This window comes from Amblyomma maculatum, chromosome 10, assembly GCF_055883805.1.
Source record: "Amblyomma maculatum isolate TAMU_Amacu chromosome 10, ASM5588380v1, whole genome shotgun sequence".
Lineage (NCBI taxonomy): Eukaryota > Metazoa > Arthropoda > Arachnida > Ixodida > Ixodidae > Amblyomma > Amblyomma maculatum.
The window spans coordinates 118,975,878-119,001,330 of NC_139353.1; the positions used below are offsets into that span (position 1 = coordinate 118,975,878).

At 44.5% G+C, this 25,453-nt stretch overlaps 1 protein-coding gene across 1 annotated transcript; it reads left to right on the forward strand.

Moving 5' to 3' along the window:
• Nucleotides 1-24,901, forward strand: LOC146177325 (uncharacterized). The gene is made up of 5 exons (XM_084581126.1): nucleotides 1-65; nucleotides 13,816-13,945; nucleotides 19,176-19,321; nucleotides 22,322-22,454; nucleotides 24,305-24,901. Exons 1-5 carry the CDS (start codon nucleotides 14-16, stop codon nucleotides 24,558-24,560), a joined length of 717 nt encoding a protein of 238 aa, XP_084437252.1. The 5' UTR covers nucleotides 1-13; the 3' UTR covers nucleotides 24,561-24,901.
• Nucleotides 24,902-25,453: the final 552 nt, after the last annotated feature.

A 25,453-nucleotide genomic window follows, 5' to 3' on the forward strand; every position in this document is an offset into this window, starting at 1 on the left:
ACGAACTCCAAGAATGTTACCCAGCCAAGCATTTGGATTTGCACTGTTTGCGACGTCCTTTATGGGTTAGTCCTTTGCAAACTATTCTTTGTACATTAATAATGTGGTATGTGTAACATGCCGCCCTTGTGAGCAGTGCTAGCTCGCAGGCTCGTTAGTCACATGTTAAAACAAGAGGTTATTTCTGAGAGATCCGATTTCTGTCAAATGCTTATTCTTTCAGAGCGTTGTAGCTACGCAATCATTAGCATGCATTACGTGCTCATATATTACATATTTTACTGTTTTTTTAGCACTTAGAAACGCCTACTGTTTGTGCTAGTGCCAATATATGTCTAATTCCGTCGTGTGTGCATACAGATATTATATCGAAAATTAGTCTAAAATGTAATCTCACCTTGCTGCGTCAGCCAAAAACAGTGAAACGAAATTGATTGTTTCCTGAAGTTTTATCGTTGAAGCTGCAGAATTAGACTGGCAACGCCGTAATCTACCCGCGACACATTTCGGAAATTTCTCAAATTTGGTATTTCTCAGGAATTCAATTCTGGAATACCAGAATTAAATTAGGTATTCTAATGATTCCTACACAGGTATTGCAATAAGGATATGCTGTCCGATTGTGAGTGCAGAAGAACTGCTTGCAGGCTCTGTATAACACAAAGTTGTAAATAAGAGATAAGGTATAAGTAGAGAAAAGATTAGATGTGAACGCACAGTGTATTTTTTCCTTCATAGCACGCAACTAGAAGCCAATCAGAAGACAAAGCATTTCCGTGTATGGTCCAAGCCACTGGAGAGGAACACATGGAGAAGCTATTGCCTACTTAGTACTCTATTCCTTTAAAGTGCACTAACCAATTGGCATGAAAGACACCAGCGACGTTTTGCTCTTTTACATAGGTGCCGCAACCTATATTTATTGATTCATTACCAATACTGCTGAGTAGTATGACTCCAAGCAGGAGTGAGCACAAAAAAATGACATACAGTAAAAGTTACATCGCTCAAGCATCAACTACATTACATCAGGGTATGAACTGAAGCAAATGAAATCGGACGCAGGAGTACAAGAACATCACGTAAGCATTTTATTAAAATTTGCAAGAAATGCAGCAACACTGCGACTATCGACATTATGCTTTGGTAATTTAATCCAGTCGCTTTTGGCTGTCGAAAAAAATAAAAATTTAAGCATGTCGTTTAGAGCGGGGTATTCTTGAATCATTTTACCTCTATCCTCCTCCAGTCTGACAGAACAGAGCACGCCTCTAGCGAGCCGTGTATATTTCAACAAGTGGAGCGAAATGCATTCAGCATAACGGCGCAGGGTAACTGCGAGTATGTTAATCGGGCCATGTGCTTTTTTAACGTCAAGGTAAAAAAGCAAATTAAAATACCTTCCTGGCAAACGACGACACCAGACATGGGAAACAAAAACCCTTAGGTTCAGAATAGCTCTGCGATTTTTTGAAGTGTATACGGATATAAAGTAGTTGTCAAATTTGCCTGCAACTGCTTTAGGATCTCAAATCGATGAGCTGTCACCTAATAATAAAAGAGTGCTGGCTTGATTACCACCTATGTACCCCCAAAAATTATTTGGCGCTTCTTCAAGAATATCGCCTAAAGTAACGGTTTCTAAAGTTTTGTTAGCCTTTGTCATCACAGTTATTACAACTGTACTTGGCGTGTTCATAACAGACTCCCGGGGCCTACCCGAGCGCCGCATTCTCCGAAAGACAAAGACGTTGTACTCGCAGATGATACTTATCGCCCACCCAGCTCATGGACTTCCCGCATTGGTGAGGCACCCATAAAACATTTAGAGGACATTAACGAATCCTTTCCCGCAGTTAAGGGCGTATTCTCGCAAGCGCCTTCTCGCTTCGCTCATTAAGGGAACATTTGCCGGGCGTATCTCTCCCAATGTGAAGCCTTTAGCACATACTGAGGAACGTGGCTGGCAGCCGTCAAATTTTACAATGCCACCTTTCTGACATAAAGACCCTCAAGACAGTTTGTCAGGTGACGAGAGTGCTCCATTGAGAATGGTTCAAGCTGCCTTCTCCTAGAGTGACCTCTAAATGTAGGCGGCCTGTTCATGTGCGAAAACTTCGCTTTTCTCTCTAGCATGGAAAGGAAAACTGGAGGGCGCGTCCGCATGGAAGCGAAGGGGGGGGGGGGATTTTCTCTGCGAACATGAGAAATGTTCAGAATGTAGAGCAACGAATCTCTGCGCTTACTCGCGGATCATGTGCTATAAATGCTCCCGTCATGGTGCAGTCCGTGTTCGAAAAAATACAGGGCATTCGGTGCTCAAGCAGTTTTAAAGGGCGGATATTATAGGATACCGATCAATGGAAAGCCAACGGATGTTTTGAAATACAAACACGCTCCTTTAACATCCGCTGAAGTCGAGTGGTTCTTCTCAGCTTACAAGAATGTCTAACGTGAGGAGAGATATACTTTGGTGTCCATTAACATAGAGACCAGCCTGACTGCTACTGCTTTTACACTTTTAAGAGTGATTTCTTGGCACGACGTCTATTCAGCATGCGCCCTCGGTGGATGTGCTTATGCCTATTCAGAATAATTACAGGCGTATTCAGCATCAGCCAGCGATGCACTGCTATACATCTAATTTATTGAAGTATTTAGATCACTCCGACCATCCGAATGGCAAGCACATTAGAAGCTGGCGAAGAGACAAGCACTTTTTACAAGAAACAACACTATGCTCCTTAAATAAACGGCCACGACTTCTTGAATGTTAGAGTATCCGGTATGTCCACCATAAGTCAGTTTAACTTTGCTTGATTTAAAACACTAAACGCATGTGTGAGCAAGTTTAATTAAGATTATTTGCATTTGTTTTAAATGTATGACATCCTATATGGCGTTCATTGTTTGTGGTTACATTTTTAGATAGGCACACTAGTTCTAGCGCTAAATGCAGAAACTCTATTATTTTACTAAACACCTTAGGGGTTTCAGAAGTTGGTTTCACATTTTCTCGTTTACATCTGGGCGGGCGAATCAATCTTGCTTAAAAAGGACCGTTAATAACATTTTCAAGTATTTCTCACCACAGAAAGCGACCGGGGTGGCGCAGTGGTTACGGCGCTCGACTACTGTTCCCAAGGACGCGGGATCAAATCCCGGCCTCGGCGGCAGCTTTTAGATGGAGGCGAAAAGCAAGGCGCCCGTGTGCTGTGCGATGTCAGTGCACGTTAAAGAACCCCAGGTGGTCAAAATTTCCGGAGTCCTCCACTACGGCGTCTCTCATAGCCTGAGTTGCTTTGAGACGTTAAACTCCACAAACCACAAACCAAACCTTTTCGCTACTATATAGTTCGCAGGATGTAGATTCGATGGTATGTTGAGGCAGAGCCTTAAAAAAACTACTTCTATGGTTCACGCTTTTTTTTTAATCCCAAACATCCCTCCAATGTTTTTTCCTTGTTTTGCGGCATAAAGTACTTTTATTAAGGTGTATAATGCTTATATTGATTTGGGCCTAAAATGTGATTTAGCTACCTTTTTTTAACAGCATAAAATGTTTATCTTGAGTGATGAAAAATTGTAGCACTAATCATGAACAGATACCGGATTTGAAGCGTACGTAATTTTTTTTTCTTCGAAGAGTTTGCCACAAGGCATAAGTTGAGAAAGGGGGAATGGGATGCAGGAGATAGAAATTTAAAAGGAGTGAAGTCCAGTTGCGCTTATGTATTCGAGAAGGTTGGCAGTATAGCGATTGTCCATTGTCCATTTCTCATAATCATTATCGCGATTCCACTGCAGGCCCACCTTCATGATTATCCGTTGCCTAATGTGAGTCGTTGATGGACACGTCCACAAACAAGTGACGCACATCTCAGACGTCAGGTGGAGTGTCACAGTGAGGGCACATGTCAGTCACTGGTAGATCTTTTTCCCGCCATCGATGTCGAACAGATGGGGTCAGAGCCGCCCCTGCCCGGATCCGGCGCACTGTCAGCTCCTCCTGCCGAGTAAGACTACGGGAGAGAGGGTGCGAACACAGAGGAATGAGAGCGCGTGTTCGCGGGCGCAGAGCTTGCGAGTCGGAAACGTGGGACAGGAACGGATCTGGGGGAAGAGGGGAAGGTGGTGGATCGCCTGATGTGTTTATATGCGTCATAGCATCCGCTTGAATATTACGTGGATCGCAAGCATGGCCGCGAATCCAGTGTATGCGCACAGGACATGGGTACTTTGAACATAGCAAATGTATGGACTGCGTTATTTGGAATGTGCGTCGAACGGCCTTAAGCTGTTTAAGGGCAGTGAGAGAGTCTGTGTAGAGATGAACTGCATTGAATGTAGGAACTGGTGGAAGGGAATGTATGGCATTGTAAATTGCTTGAAGTTCCAGTGCCAGAGGGGTGCACGTATCCGCGGTATATGTCACGTGAGTGTTGAGATGCGGATGAGAGGGACTATACACAGAAGTAACTCCTCGCTCTGCAGTATGTGATGCATCGGTATATAATATGCACCCTTCAGGCAGATGTGCGGATGATACCGACGGGGAAGCAGTGGGGCGTTTGTCCGTGAGCTGGCAGTACGACCATGGAGGTAGTGTCTTTAAATGATGTAGTTTTAAAGACTGTTTGCGAGCTCTGTTTGCCATCCGCTGATCAACGAGTTCAGTGAGCGTATTTTGCTGGGCATACTCCTGAAATACTGGTATGGGTGTTAGGCGGGGAAGATATGTTATTGCACGCATAGCCTCACGATTGATGGCCTCAAGGGAGCCCCACTGTCTGCGGGTGAGACGTTGAAACTGTGCCTAGTAGATTATACGCGGCTGGAGGACAGAGAGAACAAGCTGGCGGGCCGTGTGAGCACGCGCGCCGCCAGAGCGCATAGCTATGCGACGAATGAGACCTAAAGTAGCGTGAGCGGTCTTACGAATGGCTGTCAGCCACGGGGTGCCAGTCCCAGAGGAATGAAGAAGAAGACCAAGAATGCGAACGGTTTGTACCTGAGGAATTGGGGTATTATCTATCATAAAATTTATAGTGGGAGGTTTCCGTAAGCCAGCTTTATTTCCAATGCTAATGAAACAGGATTTTGTATGCGAAAGAGTTAGGCCCAAAGGAGGGAGGCGAAATGTCAATACATCCAGCGTATGCTCGAGGGCCGCCTGATGGACAGACGTATCTGGGTGACAGCACCATAAGGTTATATCATCGGCATACGCAAGCACGCGTATAGAAGAAACGGCCTCTAGGGCTCGAACAAGTAAATTTGCTTACTACAAATAGCAGCGGCCTTTTTTTACATGCAATATCTGTAGGCGATAGGTTTAATACAGCTTAATAGTGTCTTGAAATGCCTATTCTCGGTTTTATTGCTTCTAGCTATTGTCGGTTCTGTTGCCTGAAAATATATATTCCCCTAAAGACCAGTGGCATCCAGTGCTGTCTTCTCCCGTTTGCTTTTAGAGTCATTTTGGTTTTGAGTACCCACATCTGGCCGCATTACAGGGCCTTGTCAGAGGTTACAAACATCGAAGCCCAAGGTGTAAACATTACAGAAAACAGTATCGTGGATAATAATCAGGTAACCATTTTTCGGCCACAGCCTATTATTATTCAACGCCAGAGGCTTGCGGCATTCGAAGGGTGCAGTTGTAATTTTCGAAATAGTGCCGCGTTTCACAAAGTAAAAGAAGGCGTTTTCAGTACCGTGAAAACATACAAGGAGACCTCGCGTAATTCCGCTAGAATGCATTTTATGTGCGAGCACTATAATGTAATGGAAGGGGGTGGGGTAAAATCTCTCTATCAATATTACATTAATACACAGCATACAGAGATGACAGGTTTTTCTCATGGCTGAGTTGCTGAAATAACCAGCGCGAAATATCAGCCCATGAAGGACAAAGCATTGGTTAATTTCTGACTCCAACTGAACGAACTATCGAGAGTACTTACAGGCGAATATCCTAGATGCTTAGGAATTTAAAGCCCATCGAATGCGTCGAAGCGCAGGGAGCTTCCTGCGATCCACCGATGCCATTTTTTTTTTCACTTTGCAAAATTGTTTTTCGGCAAGTAGTGTACCCACGATCAAACATATCAGTGTAAATATAGCGCTCGTAAGCTATGACTTCCATAGTATTTAAGATGCTTTACAGATGAACAGCATTCATCGTTTACTTTCAGTGGACGCCTAGAAGCCCATGCTACCGGCGTACATTTCTGCCTAGTGTCCAGCTTCTCCAAAAACGCTGGTACCGCTAGAAGGAAGTGGGGCTGTAAAAAGCAGAAAAATTACGCACGTCCAGCACTCTTGTGCTTCCCCGCTAGCATCTTGTCGTCTTCAGTCGTTTGTTCAAACGGTACTGCAGTGTATTGGTGATAGTTAAGCATTTCCCTAAGCCGCTTATCACAACTACAGTCAAGCGCTGGATACAACCTCTGCTTACAGTTCCTACGGCAGCTCGCTACGGTACTCTGTGCACGTCGTTTCTTTTTCCGGTGTTTCTAGGAGGCCTTATTCTGCCAAATTTCTTAGGATGCTGACATCCTGCTTATTTTATTGTCGCGTGAATTGCCCATCAAATACTTGAAGAAGTTCGAAGCAGTATTTTATAACAAACACGAAGAATGAGAAAACGAAATCCAGAAGCTGTTTGCATATCTGCAATGAAAAACGTATTCAGACACGGAAAGATAAATCGTGGTAGTTATAACCATCACCAGATACGTTGCTGTGGCGTTTCAAAAGCACGCAAAGAAGTAGCAGCGAGCGGAAGCCTCACTTAGAAACGGCAAAAGTAGGACACGCACGCACGCACGCACGCACGCACACACACACACACACACACACACACACACACACACACACACACACACACACACACACACACACACACACACACACACACACACACACACACACGCACACACACACACACACACACACACACACACACACACACACACACACACTTCATGCACTAACAGAAAACGTCCGCACTAAAGCTGACGATCGCTCTGCAGCGCTTGCTGTACTGAATCCTGGTGAATGAATAGCGTGTAGTCCGCTGAGCGAAAGGGCTCCGTTTTCAGAGCTTGCAACGCGGAGATAGTTTTAACCTTCGTGATCGCAGTCGTCACGCGCGATTTTTCTACGCAATACACACAGCTCATAAACACGATGCACATGGCAGCTTAGCACTGAATTGCACCTTGAGAACGGCGTGAACGTCAGCCGATGAGCACCACCCTAGACAGAAACTCGAGCCATTAGCGAACGTACACACACGCCGCGCTTATGTACTCCGCGGTGCGATCGCGTGTTTCACAAATATCAACACCAACGACCTTTCTAAACTGGCGCCTGAACAAGATGGCATCCTGACGGAAAAAGAAATCCCACGATTTCCTCGTCACGTTTCTCGCATGGTGTGGTATGGGCAGGAGAGCTCTCCTGAGGTTCTCGTCCTGCATTTGTGAGGACAGGTTGGTCAGTTGAAGCTGATATTTCAATTCCAGCGAACATTTTGGTGAAAATATAGCAGCTCGGGCCTACGGAAGTAGACAGATTGGCGGCGATATGCTTATTTTATATTATTTCAGTGGTTATTTCTTATTTTTAAACTCAGCTTCATTTAGAGAAACATTTTATTCAAGTGGAAGTGCGCTCCACAAATGGTGCATTCCGGCGAGATGTTTTTCTATTACTTTTCATGCAAGCTGCCGGTTAATTGGAAATATTTCGTTGAAGCGAAAAATTTCGTTAAAAGGGGTTGGTTTAATGGGATTAGACTCTATTGTTCATTGAAGAGTAAGAGATGATCATACGTAAAATTGCCGCTCTCCTGCTTTTTTTATTAAGAACCCCTCACAAATAGGTGGCTCATTTTATGGAATTGCGCGAACTGCAGAAGAAAGAGCGGACGACCCGGGCGCTTGTGTCGTCTACACTTTTTTCTGTTCCTTGTCGTTTTCGTGCTACTCCACAAAATGAACTACTTCCAACTCTCCCAATGCAGCGTTATGTTAAAGTAGGCGGACATGCATCCCAGTGTCAGTCGCACTTACGAAATTGTGTGTAACGGAAACTTCTCGAAGTCTGTTTACGTATTCTTGAGAAGCCGCAACCGGTAACACATCACCCCGGCGGAACCGGTGACGTTCCATGAGTTCGTTTTTCGCTGTCCCGATGCGAGTATCCAGCTCAGGGTAGCTGTTTGTCTGTATGTCCAAAAAACATTGAGGTTGTGTGTTCAAGAGAGTTGTGGCTAGGGTCATAGAACAGGAAGGAGATGAAACGAAACCAACAGTTTGGGGGAAAAAGGGGGGGGGGGGGGGTAGGGGTGCAACACTACTGCGTCGCAGAAATAACCTCGTTGGCAGCTCATAATAGGGCTTTTATATCTTCTTAGAAATATATCCTGTGCTATGTATCGCTGCTACCTTCCTGCCATATTGTGGCAAAAGCTACACGGCGCTAGGTTTTCTAGCCGTCGGGGTGGCACAATATTAGCGTGGCACCGTAGAAGACGAAGAAGATAAACAGGACGAACAAAAAGACGACGATGAAGAAGAAGAGAAGCTCGGTCACCCGCTGTAATGCTTTTGCTCCACATTCAGTTCTGAAGCGTTGATCCCTTCTCATTTATTTTTCACGATTGGAAATTCTTCACTATATAACTCTTTCCCCTAGCAACCTACTTTTGAATTAATTTGAGACGGAAAAAGTGGTGTTCATGGTTTATCGCTTTTTGTCGATTTTAACATTTTAGAGTAATCATTTTGCAACCCTCACTGTTTACGTTTGCTTTTTTTTCACTTTTGGCTTTTGTTGGCCTTGGTAATATTGGAGTGACTATTCATTAGAATCCACGAATCCCGGCAACTGCGGCCGCTTTTCGATAAAGGTGATAGAGATGGGGCAGAAGAAATAACTTTATTTGCAGAAGTCAGAAAATTTGACAATCACGTGCAAGTTACAGAACCCAGGTGTCAAAATTTCCACAACCCTTTACTACGGCATCTCGTAACCTGAGTCACTTTGCGATGTTACCCCTCAAGCCATACCATTAGAATCTATCCACATGTCGCCATTCAAATAAAAGGGGCGCTACTTATATTCACATATACTTTACACTTGAGAAAAAAATCGACTTTCGAAACGGTTTCGAAACTTGACCACCGGATTCCCAGGAAAGTCGCAATTCAGCTAAGTTTAGCAGATCAAATTTTAGGGCGAGAACAGAGTGGTCATCTTGAAATAGCCTTAATTTATTCCAATTGAGATTTTCACCATCATGTATTCTGATTTCAGGGCTAGGGGACATAATGTACGCGCTATTTAACGCAACTAAAGTTAGAGCGAAAAAAGAAAAGTAACACTGCAATGCAAGGGTGCATTTCCTTCTTCCCTTAGGATTATTTTTCATTATGTGGAGGTAATATATGTATCAGAAATGCACTGCAAGGAAAAGACCATAAATATTAGCTGTCCCCGGGAGGGCTTTGGTCTTCCACTTTTATGCATCCCGGTGTTCGTCCTGCGCCACAGCATCTCTTGATATTGTCTACAAACACGGGGTAGTGCATATAATACCTATTTTGATCACTTTTTGCATAGCGTAATGTACCACTTTTATAAGCTGTCCAAGTAGGCCACGTTTTCAATAAAATATTGTATTGCACCCTCGAAATGGCATACAAATCAAAGATTGATCATTAATTATTCGATTCCGTTAAAATATCTTGTAACGTCTAGCACTTTGCAGTGTTTGGATAAGCAATGAAGCAATTTTTCAAACTAAAGTTAAAAATTAAGGGGACTCGTAAGCACCGCCTTTAAGAGTATGATGCGATAGCAAGCACTGCAACCCTTTATGTAAAGCCCCGCTTTACCAAGCGGTCTGTACGTACGTATACATGCCTATCTGGCTGTCACGAAATCGGCGCACATTGTTGAGCCAGCGTGGCGCGAAGAAAGTCTGCCCGGCGTCGCGTCAACCGTGCCACCACATTCCAGAAACGTCCTTCTACACGCGAGGAAAGAGGAAAGCGCGTGGCCTTGTTCGCATTGGCTTCACACTTCTTCTCATTACACGGCGGCGACAGTAACACACGAAGATTCACCCGGCCGGAATATACTCGTCCTTTCCAGAATTTTGGGCGGCGCCTAACCAATGATGACGCACGGCTCGGCGAGAGGAAGAAAATACGCTTACATGAGCGAACTGAAAAGCACGTACGCGCCGGTTTTGGCACGCTGAACAAATCGACGAGGCGCATCCTATTTATTCAGCTACTGTTCGGCTCCTGGGATTCACCCGCTGCTGGCACGGACACAGATCTTCGAGGGAGCGGGGCTCGTTTTGCACGACGGCCACCTTGTGACTCTCCATGTGTCGGAGTGCGACAGTGCCCGATGAACAATTTGGTGTTTGTTTTTTTAACCACTCGTGTATTGTTCTGTGTTGTAAAGCCTCTGTGTTACTGAATGCCTTTTGAGTTGCATGCTTAGCATTGCCTTTCTGTGAACCTCTCGTCTGTGAATTTTAAGTGTTTGCGTTAATTTCTATATCGCCTCTTGCTGTGTATAGAGTTTGGTTTTGTTTGTTAATTCTGACTGCGACCCTTACTCTGCCTTGAACCGGCGAAAGCTGGGCACCAAACGGCCACCCCCTTCTGTCACTACAAGGTAGTTATATTCCGGCTGAGCTTGCCACGCAAGTCGAGGGCATCTCCGTTGAGACCGGACCAGCCGCCCCCTTTAACTCTAAGGGTGCCTGGGAGTCTGCGCACCATTAGTGACGCATCGTTAATAACTTATAATGATTAACGGGTGACAGTGGCTTAAGACTACCGTGCTTGAATCGGCATTCAAACACTGGAATATAGAACCCTATCCCACCCCCTACCTCGAGCAGCCAGAGTTCACAGCCCAATTCCCAATTTTCTGATAACACATAATCTCTAAGTCGCGCAACCCATAGCAGAATCCGTGCTCGACCATGTATTACCACATTCCAGAGCCGTGTCCGGGAATCTTCACTTACACCGTCGACACCGCGCTTTCCCTGCAACGTTGCCTTTAACGCTAGCATGTTAACGCTACCTATTAAATATCCATTTGACTGAATACCTAGCCAAAATGTATGGTTAGAGACTGCTAGAATCTCTGATTAAAGTAGAACCAGACATCAATATTTTGGCATTGTTAAATCGTATTTTTAGTTCTTGCATTGAAATGTAGGTGTGCACTATTTTGTGGGATTGCATTTCATATATTTCCTCACGGATAGTTATATTATTCCTAACAATGTTGCATATGGGAAAAATAACGAAGTCAGACCGTTATCCTCGGACTGTGTACTCGTGTATTTCTTGTAAGAGGAAACCCTAAGCTGCTTTCTTTTGCTTAGATTCATGACTTCAAATCAACACTTCGGCCCCTTGATGAAGATAATATTTATGCAGACTGGGTTAATGTCATTGAAATCAACTCTCGGGCACCTCTCTACATGGTTGCATGATGTGCGATCTTCATGATGGGAACGATAAAAAAACAAACAAACCATGCAGGCAAAACTTGAAATTGTTAGTATGAAGAGGACGGCAAAAAAAGTGTATGCTGTTACTCGTGTTATTGTCAATTGAAGATACTCTCTTTTTTTTTGCAATTGATGTAACAACATCCTTGACCTGCATGTCTTTTTATTCAAAATAATTTTAAAAGCAATAAGACATGAACGTGCGACTTCTTTGTTCCACTCTGATTTCTAAGAACACGTCTATTTTCCTAATGTGCCTTTCTTTCAGTCATTATAAGCAAAAGCACATTGTGTACCGCAATATTTATCTTAAGGGAAGAACTTTAGTAATACAGGAAATAAATAAGAGTTCAGAACAGGAAGTGCCCTCTTTAATAAAACTTGAAAGTAGCATGGGATAAATTAAAAATTATGCTTTGATTTGCTTGACTTTGTACGTACTTCGGCAGTGATGATATTTGGTTGTGAAAGTCTCGCATCTGTGCGAAAGTGCCAGCGAATAAACTTACCGAAATTTCGTCAGTCCTAATACGCTCGCACATAGCTTGGTCTCTTCCTATAGACTAACCCCAATTTGTGATGTAAGCAAGATAGGCCTCACTACTGTCGCTAGGCTGGACCGAATTGGGGTGTAAAGAAGGCTTAGCACCTGTACGAGTACATGGGACGAAAATCATTCAAAGCAGATACTTTACTTCGCAGTGCACCTGCAATGTCGTCATTCTGCGCAGAGTAACTATGAATAACGTAGAGCTCATTCTGAAGCTGTGATAGCTGATTATAGAGAAGGAGTATTTAGGAGACAGGAGCAAGAGCCCTGCTCATAGAAAAGCATGCAAGGAAACATATCCAAAAAATTTTCCGGCTTAGGAAAGCACCAGTAAACATAGAAGATGCTTAAAGTTAGCGAATGTTTAGAGCAAAAGTGTTTCAAAGTATATTACATCCTTTTGAAGCCAAACAATTAATAAACTGCCCCGATAAATGTGCATTATGAAGGCCGACATTCCCAAAAAAGTATCTATCTATTGGGTTTTTCTCTTAATATTGACAGCTTCTCGTGTTGTCCGACATGTTGCCGTTCAGGCAACACACCCTCTTGAATACTGCTGCTCAAATGATACAAACCTTTAATCTGAAGGCAGACCTCACACCGCAAGATAACTGAACCGCGCGACGCAGACGAACAAAATGTCCAGCTTGTTCACACAGGTCACGTTCGCGACCACCCGCGTGTGCGCGCTCAACGATAAGTGTCGTCTGCACCGCCGTCTGTTAAAGTTGCCAGTTCTCTTTCGTTCTCTTGTCCTGACGTTCGAGAAGTGGTTTTTAAATATAGTTTTCCCCAGTCTGCATACCTTAAACGACCTTTATTAGTAAGCAAACTTGGCTCATATGGCGGCATATCAGACTACAACAGAAGCTTGCGGGATTCGGAGAAACACCCGGCGGATAATGAGCCTGTCGGCGGTATGTATGGCTTCATAACACATATTTTTGATGAAACAATTGATTGCATCTAGAATGTCGTAGCATACTTTGCCACAAACTTTCTCTAACCTTTGATGACAGGCCACCCCTACTGGTACTCTGCGAAATGTGAAAAATGTTGCGGCAAATTGCGTTTACATGCGTTTGGGTTCCCTCCCAATCGGCATCCCAACATGTTTCGCGGTGTTTTAAAAATACTGCAACTGAAAAAGGGAATTTCATGTTTTCACCATCTGGTATAGCGTGTTCACGGTTGCTTCGTATCTAAGACCTACCTCATAGGTATCCCGTGAAGTTAGAAAACTACTCTGAAGACTTCAGTTCATTGTATTCCTAGGGGCGCTAAGCCCACTTTTCACTCTGATTATTCTACGGCGTCACGAGTGCCCCCTTTATTTTTCAACACGATCTGGGTCTATACTTTTCCCTCCCTGTGGTGCTGCGTCGTTCCGCGGCCTAACGGCGCAAACTACTGGCCCCTGGTATTATTTTTTATCAGTTGCGGTGCTCAGTAAAGGTGCTTGACTACTCCCGAATTCGAATCCGCTTCTTGTGGCCGCGTTTAGATAGAGGTAAAGCCCCAGGTACGACGGCGCGCTCAGCAACTCCAGTCAGTCAATATTAAGTGAGACCTCTACTATCACGTCTCCGAAAAACTTTACCACTTTGATACTTTAAAATATCTGAACGAAACAAAACCTAATTGGACGTCTGCAATATCAGAAGCCAGTAATCAAAATACAAATGTACGCTTTTCGCGTCCGCAGGTTCGTACCAGGCGGAGCTGAAGGCCGGCTGCAAGGTGGAGACACTTCGAGCGTGCGGCGAGGACTACGTGCCGTATGGCAGGGGACCGACCCTACCGGCATCGGGGAAGCCACTCGCCGACATATGCGTGTAAATATCAAATACTCACCCATTGTGCCTGCTGTGTTGAACAATTGGCTTCGGTGTACTGCGAACATTGCAACTGCAGTTTAAGCTGCAGTGACCAGGAATCGTTAGTATCGAGAGGTTACCTAGTTTGTTAAGAACATCAGGAAACACTGTGTTCTAACTAAAAGCGAATTCTTTTTAGTGACGAAAAAGAAGAAATGCGATACAGCGCCAGCCACCAGCAATTATCTACGCTAGCATTATGCGATGATGTCAGTTCCTAATTTCAACGCGCATCTCTGAGGATAAACTTTGCGATTGTTTGCCTGTGTACTTTGATCAGGTTGTCAATTTCTGTTTTGAAATCCAGATCCTGAATCAAGTGGCGGAAAAATTAAATTTATCACCTAAATGCATTGCTCGCTGCGAACCAAATATCAGCGTAGGAACGTAACCGATACTACCTTTGTGCTCGGAAAATAAATTAAATACCGGTATCTTTACTAACCATTCAGTGAAGTATTGTAGGTTCCCCGTGCCTTTGATGCGCCGTGAATGCAGCAAACAAAAAAGCAGCGCAAATAAAGCGCCCACAAAACGCTTTTTACTAGAATGGGAATGCGAGGATGAGCAATAGGTATCGCATCTTCTCCATTCCATAAGAAAAAAAGCTTTAGCTAGCTCTGTAAGCAACGAACATATTGCCGATCCATAGTGATGCTCATACTCTCTCCCCTCGACTCAGCACAAGCCGGAGCGTAAAAACAATATCAGCAGTGTGGCTTAGCTCAGCTAGGCCAGGATTTACGAAGCTTGGCTTGGCGTCAATATCACTGCGCGCCTTGACGCGCGAAGTGACAGTGGCCACGTTCCGGCGTCTCGGACGCACGCTTTGCTTTTCGTGTTACATTTTTACGATGTTGGGCGTTGTCACGCTAAGCTAAAATTTTGGAGACATCCGACGCAGTTGTCGCTGTCTCCGAAGGTGCCACACACATAAGCGCGCTCATCATCCGTTTCTTCACCTACGGTACATCTGAATAGCAATCTCACGAGCTCAAGCTTATATGTTCAGCTGCGCAGTTTTCACGGAATCATTAGGAGTCAGACACGATTAGGGAAATATGCCGTAGCTGAGAGGACCGACGAAAGGTTAGCGCATGACCAGTGAGCCTGCATAACGAGGCACGGGACGTCACAAGTCAGCGTAGCGTAGGAAAATGTGTGGAACGGCGCAGCTGGATGCTGTGGTTGCGACTCCTACGCAGTCGTAGCCAATGACAGGCACGACGAAATCCTCTTCTACTGGCCTAGTATAGCTTTTGCTACAAAAATGAAGCAAATAAATACACATATGTTTTAGTGAACGCATTTTGCCTCCTGTTATTCAATCATATGAAGTGTCTAACTTTCTAGCGCTACTCATCACATTCCTAACCTATTAGATTAGCCTAGGTTAGCTTGGGGTAGGGCAGAGCTCAAGGAGTTTGATGAAGACTGTCCAGTAAGATGTGGAATAGTTTGGGACTAGATGAAAGCGAATAGCCTCTACTTCAAGGCGGAAAGAGTGGTAGGAAATATAATTCTCGACCACACAAAACAATCTGAAGCTTTGACCAGTGGGCTTGTTTTCGATTGCACTAAGCATTCATCATACTTGGCAGTGGTTAAATTGTGCCTTCGCTTTGGGCAGGACAGTCAGTGATGGTCAGAAGAATGCCGTGAGAAACGTCGTGCTGCTAGACCCATGACTTTAAATACGCTCTGATCCTGTAGAGGGGCTGCAAGGGGCGATGTGTTAGAGAAGGTTAATTTTCTTGATTCTGAAGACTGTTTTTCGCACTGAAACCCGGAGACGTGGACAAGATAAAAAATTGTTCGTCAGAACCTTAAAACGTTGTTCTTCTAGGCCTTAAAACTGCAGTCTTTGCCCACAAGTACAAGTCTGGTTAGGTTGGAAAAATTTGAATAAGCAAACGAGCAGCTTGGATGACTAAACAAGGAGAAGTGAATAAAAAATGTGGGCTACTGCTTAAAACTTTTAAACCTAAGTTACCAAATCGAGAGCAACAGCGCGTTTTTCTCGACCCGGCTCTCTTTGTCTCTGTGCATTAAACTCTCCTTTGCCTGCTTAGAAATTGTTCCCTTCTCCCTTTTTTCACTCTCCGAGTCTGCACCTAATGTTTAGATGTCGGTATGATGTAGTGCGGGCGTCTGCCCTGACGCGGGCGCGTGGCTGTCTGCACATTACAAAGGCTTCGGGTCACATAATCAGCACCGACACAGAAAGTGTCTCTTTCACGTAGGACAGATGTGTAGAAGAGTTTGGGAGATCGCCAACATTTCAGCCTGCCGCTGAACAGGACCACCGGGTCACGGCCGCAGCTGATTTTGTTTGCTCAAACGACGACTGAGAGCACCACAATCGTATCGCTAAAATGCGCTGGTCGCATGATATTGTTCGTATCTCGCGGGCTTCATTTTGAGCCTGGAACCACATGAGACTTTTTTTATCGCAATTGATGGAATGGGGGTTTCTGAAGGTGCTTTACAACTTTCCAATTCACATTTTTTTCTCTAAGGTGATTATTTGGTAGGTTAGAAAAATTAACGTAATTAGCTGATAAACATTTGCAAAAAAAATTGCCTGTGGTGTACAAGGAGGCTGGCAGTTGTATGCAACTGGTTTCACTGACCTAACTCAAATATATTGTTTTATAATCGTTGGTTCACGTTAGCTGGGACACCTTGTATATATATATTCGTTTGAGTGCATTGTTTCTGTTTTGAGTACAGTGGGACTGATGTGTTTTCAGAAATTTTTTCGTTAACTTCTCCTATTGTTTTACCATATTACAAGTAACATGCTGTGAAAGGGTCGAAGTTTTGTTAGAGTCTTGCCTTGTTAAGATCTGCTAGCCACATTCAACTGCGTATTGTGATTTTCTGTTACATCTTCAGGCAGGGATATTTTGCGACAAATGGCTGTTCTTCATTTTGTCTGGAAGTAGGCAAATTATTACCATTATCGTTTGGATATGTTCCACAAATGTGTGAATAAAATTTTGCGGTGTCTTTGAGCTACCAGAGTCGGTTTGGTGCTTACAGAACTATCCAATATTAGCTTAGTAAAGAATCCATTATTCAGCAGCTGGAAAGCCCAATAATAACGGTCTTTGAATTAGCAATCTGTCGAGGTCAGCAGAATCGATAATCTCAGTTGTCATGAGAATCAACTTTTCAGACTTTCAGCTTCCAAAGCAACCGAAGCACAATCGCAAAATTTTTGTGCACTCATTTCTTCAAATCTTTTCAATTGTAAAAGTGTGATAAGTTTTCCACATAACAGACGCCTTCAGCTTCTTTTCTGACCACGTGTATTCGGCACTCTTGCTGTCCTTCCTGCACGGTGATCATTATGATGCGCTGTCGCGTAGCTGGACAACTCATCCCATAGCTCTTTCCTTACTTCAGATTGTTTGCGAGTAATTCTTATAACCTAAAGATGGCTGCACTGCCTTCTTTAGCCATGTTCATTGAATACTCTTTGCTCAATTTTTTCGTATTTTATTCGCTGCTTACGGTGTTATTGTTAGTTTATTTAGTCTCTTAAAATAAAACACAAATGCATCTATTGGAAATATTTGTGCGCAAGACCAACACAGCAAATAGACGCGAATGATTCGGCACCAGAACCTGTGCATGCATATATATCACAGGCAAAGAGTGACGCATGTTCTGAAGTTATAAACATATTGTGAGTAAATTGACATGGATTCTCCATGTACTGCACAGATTTTGAAGGCCGCAATACATTGAAAAGTTGAAAAGCAGCACTTGCTGACGGCAGCACATTTATAACAGGCAACCTTTTACAATCACCGCAATATAAACAGAGCACTGGTGCAGAGCATAGTTCGCACATTTTACCTGCCACTTCCAAGTTTTCAAAAATCGATAGCGTCGGCTTTATGAGCCAGAATGAATAGGCTTTGCAAGGGGTAGTTGGTAGGGTAACAGAGAGGGCGCTACTAGGTCGCCTGGCTGTCTGAAGTCAGGATATTACATTAAAAGGCCGATTTCGCAGTAGGTGCCATGCTCCTTTCAAGTGGGACGCTGAGATGAGTATTGAACCCTCCGGGCTCTTCGATTCCGAGACAAAATTATGATGTCCCTAACAGGCAGGTACACCCTCCCAGTTTTTTAACCTGAACGCACAAGTGTCGACCGTTGAGTCGATAAGCGCCATACGACGAGGCACAGCAGCGAAATGAGCGAGAATACGCGCATGCGCGCAATGAGCACTTCTGTGCAGCTGTCCTCTGCGAGGCTGTTCTGGGAACGGGACCTCACCCCTGCTTCTTTGGAGCACCGTTATCTTCATCATCCTTTTTCTTTTCTGAACGCTTCCAAGAAGTTAAATAAGCGGTCAGGAGGTAGCGCTGGATGGAATGCGATATACGCCCGCTGATTAACTACATGCGTATCAGCATTCTGTTTCTTTTGGCTATGGATCACGTAGCACTTTCCCGTGGCAAATTCTTATCAATTCATTTCGCTTACTTCGCTTATCAATTCACACCATCCTCTCATACAGGAAAGCAGGCGGTACTACGTGGCCTTTTCTAATCTTTTCCCAGCGGCATGTAGAAAACAGAAGGAAATGCGATAACGCACAAAAAAAAGCAGGTGGGGTTGGATCCGGTTCCCGTAACAGCCTGGCAGAGGACAGCTGCACCGAAGTGCTCACTGCGCGCACGCGCGTATTCTCGCTCATTTCGCCGCTGTGTTCCGCTGTACGGCGCTTATCGACTCGCCGGTCGACGTTCGTGCGTTCAGGTTAAAAAAGTGGGAGGGTGTACAGTGTCGTTACCTCTTAAGAAGAACACACAAGAACGCGGTCACTCATTTAGGAGCGTCAATGCATCCTAGTCGAAGCTAAATGACAGCACATATTGGAAGCCCCTTCTCCAGGCATCTCTTAGCTCGCACAACTTTTCTTCGACCAGCGAAAGTGTATGCAGGAATCGGACTCTAGAGAGAGCGACCACATCCACGCATATTAGCCTTAACAGTGTGACGATCGTTTAGAGCACGCTGCTTTACGGAAATCGCGGAAGGTTACGTCTGCATGTCAAAGAGCATGTGTGTGGTGACAGAAATAAATATATAAGCAATAAGGCTTGATGCAAAGCGGATGTACACGAAAGGCGAATATTAAGTGTGCACAAAACATTGTTTTCTCTTTTAGGACGTGGGAGCAGGGCCTCAATTGCACATACCAGTTCTACGACGAGTGCCTTGAAGGTGTGCCACAGGTAGCGGCGTTTATTGTCATCAAGGGACTACAGGACAACACCGCTTCCGTCTGCAAGGTCGGGTCTGAAAGGAATAAGGGTGTGTATGGATGTGCGTCTAGCCCATGTGATTCTTAGCTTCGCAAAGTGTTTTCAATTAGATAAGTTTATAGACTCATGATAATCTCGGGGCCGTTTTCATTTTGGCGTGCATTCAAAATATGACACAGTCGAAATTCACGGTATAAGTTCCGAAACTTCCCAATTATACTTGTATTAAAACTAGCGTTTTGCATAGTAACTTTGCGAGAAATGTGACGATTATATTAAAAAGGAAATAAATCGTTTTTGTCCTACTGCAGTATATATGCTTTACCTTTTCAAGATAGGATTGAAAATACACATCACACATTGAGCCTGTTCTCGTAACCTGGGGCCGGTCAGAGCACTCGGAATGTTCTCAGCGGACAACTTCAGCACGGACATTGAAACAATATAGCCGAGATGTAAGCGAAAGAAAAAGCGGCTTTGCTGTCTCGTTGGAAGTAGCACTGGCCGCCACAACATCAGTGGCGTCACCATTTTTTCAAATCTAGGTCAATCAGCTTGGAAACGCACAGAAGACGAGCGCCTCCATTTTAAGATACCCAAGAGAGAAACCAGCATCTAGTAACACGAAGGAATGACATCAAACCTTTTGCGTGGATGAATGTAAAGCAACTAATCGTGGAAGCAATTGGCTAGAAATGAGAAGAAAATAGATTAGGGGCACAGAAGCTCCGGCTTAAAGGGTATGAAGCGGTAGCGTTTCACACATATGGACAACGTTTCTCACTAAACTAATTTTCGATTTCATTTATTTAGTTCATTTCTTTCATATTTTGAATTTTCATACTTCGAATATTAGCATAAGCAAACATTATCTTCCATTCTGCGCAGTTCGACATTTTGAATGCATTTCGCATCATTAATTATTTCAATTATTAATTTGATTCAAAAGTTAGCTGGGGTTTAGCTTTAGTAAACCCGGTGGGTTGCGTAAGCAATACTGTATGGCTACGCTCAGGTTTAGCATGTAGTACTGACAAGTGTGGTGCGATATGTTTAGGCTCCTCGCAGCGTGGCTACCGACCGGGTTTATTGGACGGCTTGAAGAGTATGCCCATCTACAGTTGCTCTTGTTGCTATGGTAACGACGCGCCATCTGCGGCGCGGCGTGGCTACCGACCGGGTTTACCCGACGGCTTGAACAGGGGCCCCCTCTGCGGTCGGTCTAACGGTCAAAAGTGGCTACCGGCCGGGTTTACAAGATGGGTTGAAACCTGGCGTAGTATTGCTTACGCAGTAATAAAATATTCATCATCACCATCATCATCAGCCTGATTATACCCACTGCAGGGCGAAGGCCTCTCCCATATTTCTCCACTTAACCCGGTCCTGTACTAGCTGCATCCACTTGACCTCTGCGAACTTCTTAATCTCATCCGCCCACCTAACTTTCTGCCGCCCCCTGCTACGCTTTCCTTCCATTGGAATCCAGTTTGTTACCCTCAGCGACCATCGGTTATCCTCTCTTCGCACTACATGTCCTGCCCATGTCCATTTCTTCTTCTTAATTTCCACTAGAATGTCGGTAACTTGAGTTGTTTCTCTGACCCACTCTGCACGCTTTCTGTCTCTTAATGTTACTCCTACCATTTTTCGTTCCATAGCCCTCTCGGTTGTCCTCAACTTAAGTAGAACTCTCTTGGTTAGCCTCAACGTTTCAGCCCCATAGGTGAGTACAGGCAAGATGCAACTGTTGTATACTTTCCTCTTGAGCGATACCGGTAAGCTGCTAGTCATAATCTGCGAGTGCTTGCCAAATGCGCTCCATCCCAATCTTATTCTTCTTGTTACTTCCTTTTCATGGTCCGGATCTGCGGTTACTACCTGTCCTAAGTAGACATATTCGCCTACTACTTCCAGTATTTCGCTACCTAATGTAAACTGCTGTTCCTTTCCGAGGCTGTTGAACATTACTAAGATAAAATATTGGAATTTTTTATTATTGTATAATGAAGCATTGCTTTTCATTCCGAGCATTTTGACATCGTTGAATCTCTCATTTTCTAATTGTTCATTTCGTTGAATGATTACAATTAATAATTAGTGAAATATACATCACATTTTCTAGTAACCATCAACAAGCATTGGCTTTTCGTTCTTAGCATGTTGACACCTTTGCTTGCCGCTTTTTTGCTTTCCAATTTTTCGAATCATGTCAATTATATAAATGACCAGTACAAACTACTATCATTATACTAATAAGCCGAAAGCAGTGAGGCCAAACGAGCTGCATAAGTTATCGCTCAAAACAACCACACGCTGCTGGTGGAACCAGAATACTCCCCTCCGAACTCCGTGTCTGATACTCTAACGTTGATATAAGCGACGCATGTTTCGTCTTGTACTTTCTTATGTGATGTCGAGCGTAGCCTATTCTTGAGAGTCACACTCCCCATAGTGATGGACGTAGAAAGTCATGATATACTGCGAGCATCACGTATGACGTGATCCAGTGGGGAGTACGAGAGCTGTGATAACGCTTTTCTAAGATTCCATGGCCTTATTCAGCTAATCAGTAAATATATGCAGGGAAGATGAGGACCTTTAAAAATGAGATACACAAGAAAAAAGCCAGTCAATGACTCGAAGAAAAGCATGGGGATACGTTTGTGTGTGTTGCACAATGGGAAGTAACAGTTATTCGTAAAAGCAGTTGGATAAGAGGGTGGAAGAAAAAACCGCCACGTGCCACCATTTGGATCAGAACCCACGACTTCCGACTTTCGCGTCGGGTGCTTTATCGCCGAACTACGGCAACGGCTGTTTAATTTGGTTCTGTCTTAGATATTTATGTCGACATTAACCTATTCTAGAGACTGTTCACTAGCGCCATCCTAAGCCCTAGCGGCGGACGTGGAACGCCCTTATATATTGCACGCTCCACGTATAACGTGATCCAAAAGGGAGGGCGGATGATGTCATCCTTCATTGTCTTTATGCCCTGTAATTATGTTGTTTATTTCTTGGCATGTTGCACATGGATGACTCCCAGAGTACGAGAAAACCACCCTGTGCTTGAACACCGTGGGCGGAAAGCTCCACGACTGCTTTAGAAATTTCAAAGACGATGTTAACCGGGCTTTGGCCAAGGCAGCTGCAAATGAAGTTATTCCTCATGCCTGCTGGTGAGTACACGTGGTAGGTACATTCAGTGCGCGAGCTGACTAGCCTCATGCAGCACACGTCTGTGGTCTTTCGGTAGGAACAGTTATGACCAAACGCGGAAATGTGTTTTGAAACTGAAGCTGCATTCCTCTTAATAAGTGCACAGTATTTATTGCCATAACGTCGTGATAATAATTTGCGCGGAGGCGGCATGATGCATAAAAGTTCATTTGCATTTAAAATTTCAGCCTCGATTTCCCAAAACACAAGTATTACGGCTGACATGGATGCCCGTAATTTGTCTATTTCTTGTGAAAAGCAGATGTGTTTTCAAATAATGTCGTCATATCATGGCAGACACATGCATGTAGAGTTCAAAAGAACTTGTCAAACCAGCGATAGTGCTGAGTTTTGACAATGGCTTCTATTAGTAGAAAATGTATGTCCTGATCACTACGAGAAAGGGACAGGTTAACGTTCAGTTACATTACGCGCCTAAAGCTAGAGAGAGCTTACAGAAGCGCGTTCACGATAAGTGCGCACATGATCATTGCGACACTATGGCTCCTGTATGGATTGGTGGCGACAAGGCTGCTAACTGGAGACCACGCTGATCGTCCTGGCGATAAAACGTGAAGATTTAACAGGGGCTAAAGTTATCTGAAGCTTAACATTATATTGCAACGACTTCTCGTATGTGTTGCAGTTAGTATGTGTTCCGCGGCTTTAAGGTTTTTTGTCTTTACCATCCCAAAGCGTCTCACGCTGTAAAGGAGTGTAGGGTTGTGGAAAGCTCGATCACATGGTGTTCGTTAATATTCACTGATATGATTACATGGTGTTGGTTTCTGGGGTTAACGTCCCAAAGCAACTCAGGCTATGAGAGACGCCGTAGAGGAGGACTCCGGTAATTTCGACCACCTGGGGTTTTTTAACGTGCACTGACATCGCACAGCACACGGGCGCCTTGCCTTTCGCCTCCATTGAAAAGCTGCCGCCGAGGCCGGGATTCGATCCCGCGTCTTTGGGAACAGTAGTCGAGCGCCGTAACCACTGCGCCACCCACATGGTGTTCGTTAATATCAACTAACATCACACAATACACGAGAGCATTGATTTTCGCCTGCATCTAAAAAGAGACACAGTGGCCAGGATTTGATCCGGCGTCTATAGTGGTTTGGGCGTCCGTCTCGGCTGCGGGAGGTGGTCAGTTCGAAACCCGCCGCCGGACACCCACCGGTAAAATTGGGTACAAGCGTCCCCCGGCCCGGTGCCCGGCTCTTTCAAGGGTGTGCGTTTGGGAGAGGCTCTGCTAACCCTGCTGTGCTCCCTCGGGGGCCTAGTTTCGAACAACCATGGTCTGCAAATAGTTGCGCCGATGTGGCAGTGATTCGTTCCGCCATCGGACAACAATAAGTCCGCCTTGCGCGGCAACAGCCCATTATGTGGCCCTTTTTTTTTTCGTTTTGTTTTTTTAGGACTGCTGCAGCTGAGGCTCTAAGGGAGCACTTCAGGTGAGGGTCAAAGGAAGTACCTTTGCAAGACAAACAGAACCACCTTTGCAAACCACTAGGATATTTTAGTGGTTTGGGCTCTCGAACGCTAAAGTTCGAGAGCCCAAACCACTAAAATATCGCGGCTTGGCAGCTGCCCGGTTTTTGTTGTTCAATAATAAGCCTTATTATGTTACATTGTTTTGCAGATTCATTTCGGCTTTGCTGTGAATAGATTTTGGTGATGCCTTATAAATCAAAAATACACTTCTGTGTTTGTTGTCTAGGCAGTAAGACTTATATTAAGTTGCAGAGTGGCTCTAAGATTTTGGTAGCAATCCTTTGGTTTTGCTTTTCATGTTTTCTGGATACCGCAGTTCGTACAAAGACGCCCTACACTGCTTCGACGAGGCCTTGGCTCCGTGCGAAAGCATAGGTGGCAAGCGCCTATTCTTTGCCTTTTTCGAGCGGGCGCTTGGGAATGCAGTCAAGCTGGCATGTCCTGACCATGTTGCGGGATCCGAGGCCTGCAAGTCATTGAAGAAGCTGCCACCGGTTGGGCCCCAAGACCGCAAGATCGAGAGCTACGTCGAGGTTTTAACGGAAATTGCCTCTTACATTTCAGGCCAGTGACTCTGTTGTATCGAACTCTTTTGTTTGCGTCTGCTTCTGCGGTTACGATTCCGCTCGCAAATCCATGCTGCACTCAGAAGAGGCCAGCACAATACATGTCAATAGGAGAAATTGATTGCAAGCTGTTCACCAATTCTAATAAACGTCCGTACTGGTTGATATAAGAAAGGCCAAAATGGATATGTTTATAGAGGTCATTGACTAGCACTCAAGTAAAATGTTGCAGATCTCAAGAGAAAATAGATGAGGTGCCCTGTAAAAGTGTGGGCACGAACCCTTCGCAGATTTATTTTCTGATTTTGGTGAAAGAAGACAGTGACAATCGAGTTTTGAAGTTTTTTTTTTTTAGGGTGATGAAACCCGCATTCCACGGACTAACATTTTGACGAGGTGAATTGTCTCCGTAATGCTGAAGGAAAGTTGCTCTCTAGCTCATTGATCAACGGACTTGGAGTTTCCCTCACATCCTGGTTTCATGGGCGCACTGCGTACCATCTGTGTGCGGCGCAGCCTGGAGGCGTCCTACCATCCATAGTCTATCGATGACGAATGTACCAGAACAACTCTGTAGAAACATTTAAGACTGCTTATGTGTAAAACTGAGAATGCATCATTATTTGGGCAGCCAAAGGTTTGCTGAAAGTGTTTTTAAATTTAATAAAGTGGATTTCTAGAATATCTTTGTTGGTTTATTGTACATAAGACCGGATATATTCGAGTGGATTCGCACGAAGATGACGAGAGTAGCTGGGTTGCACGCCCTGCTAGCAAACACGTAGTCGAAAGCTTCAGTGCGCCGAGACCTAGCTGTCATAAGCCACTGGATATGCGCTGCCTATTTTATCTGTTTGGTGGTTCGTATTCTATTCAATGGTTAGTATGGCGGTAACATC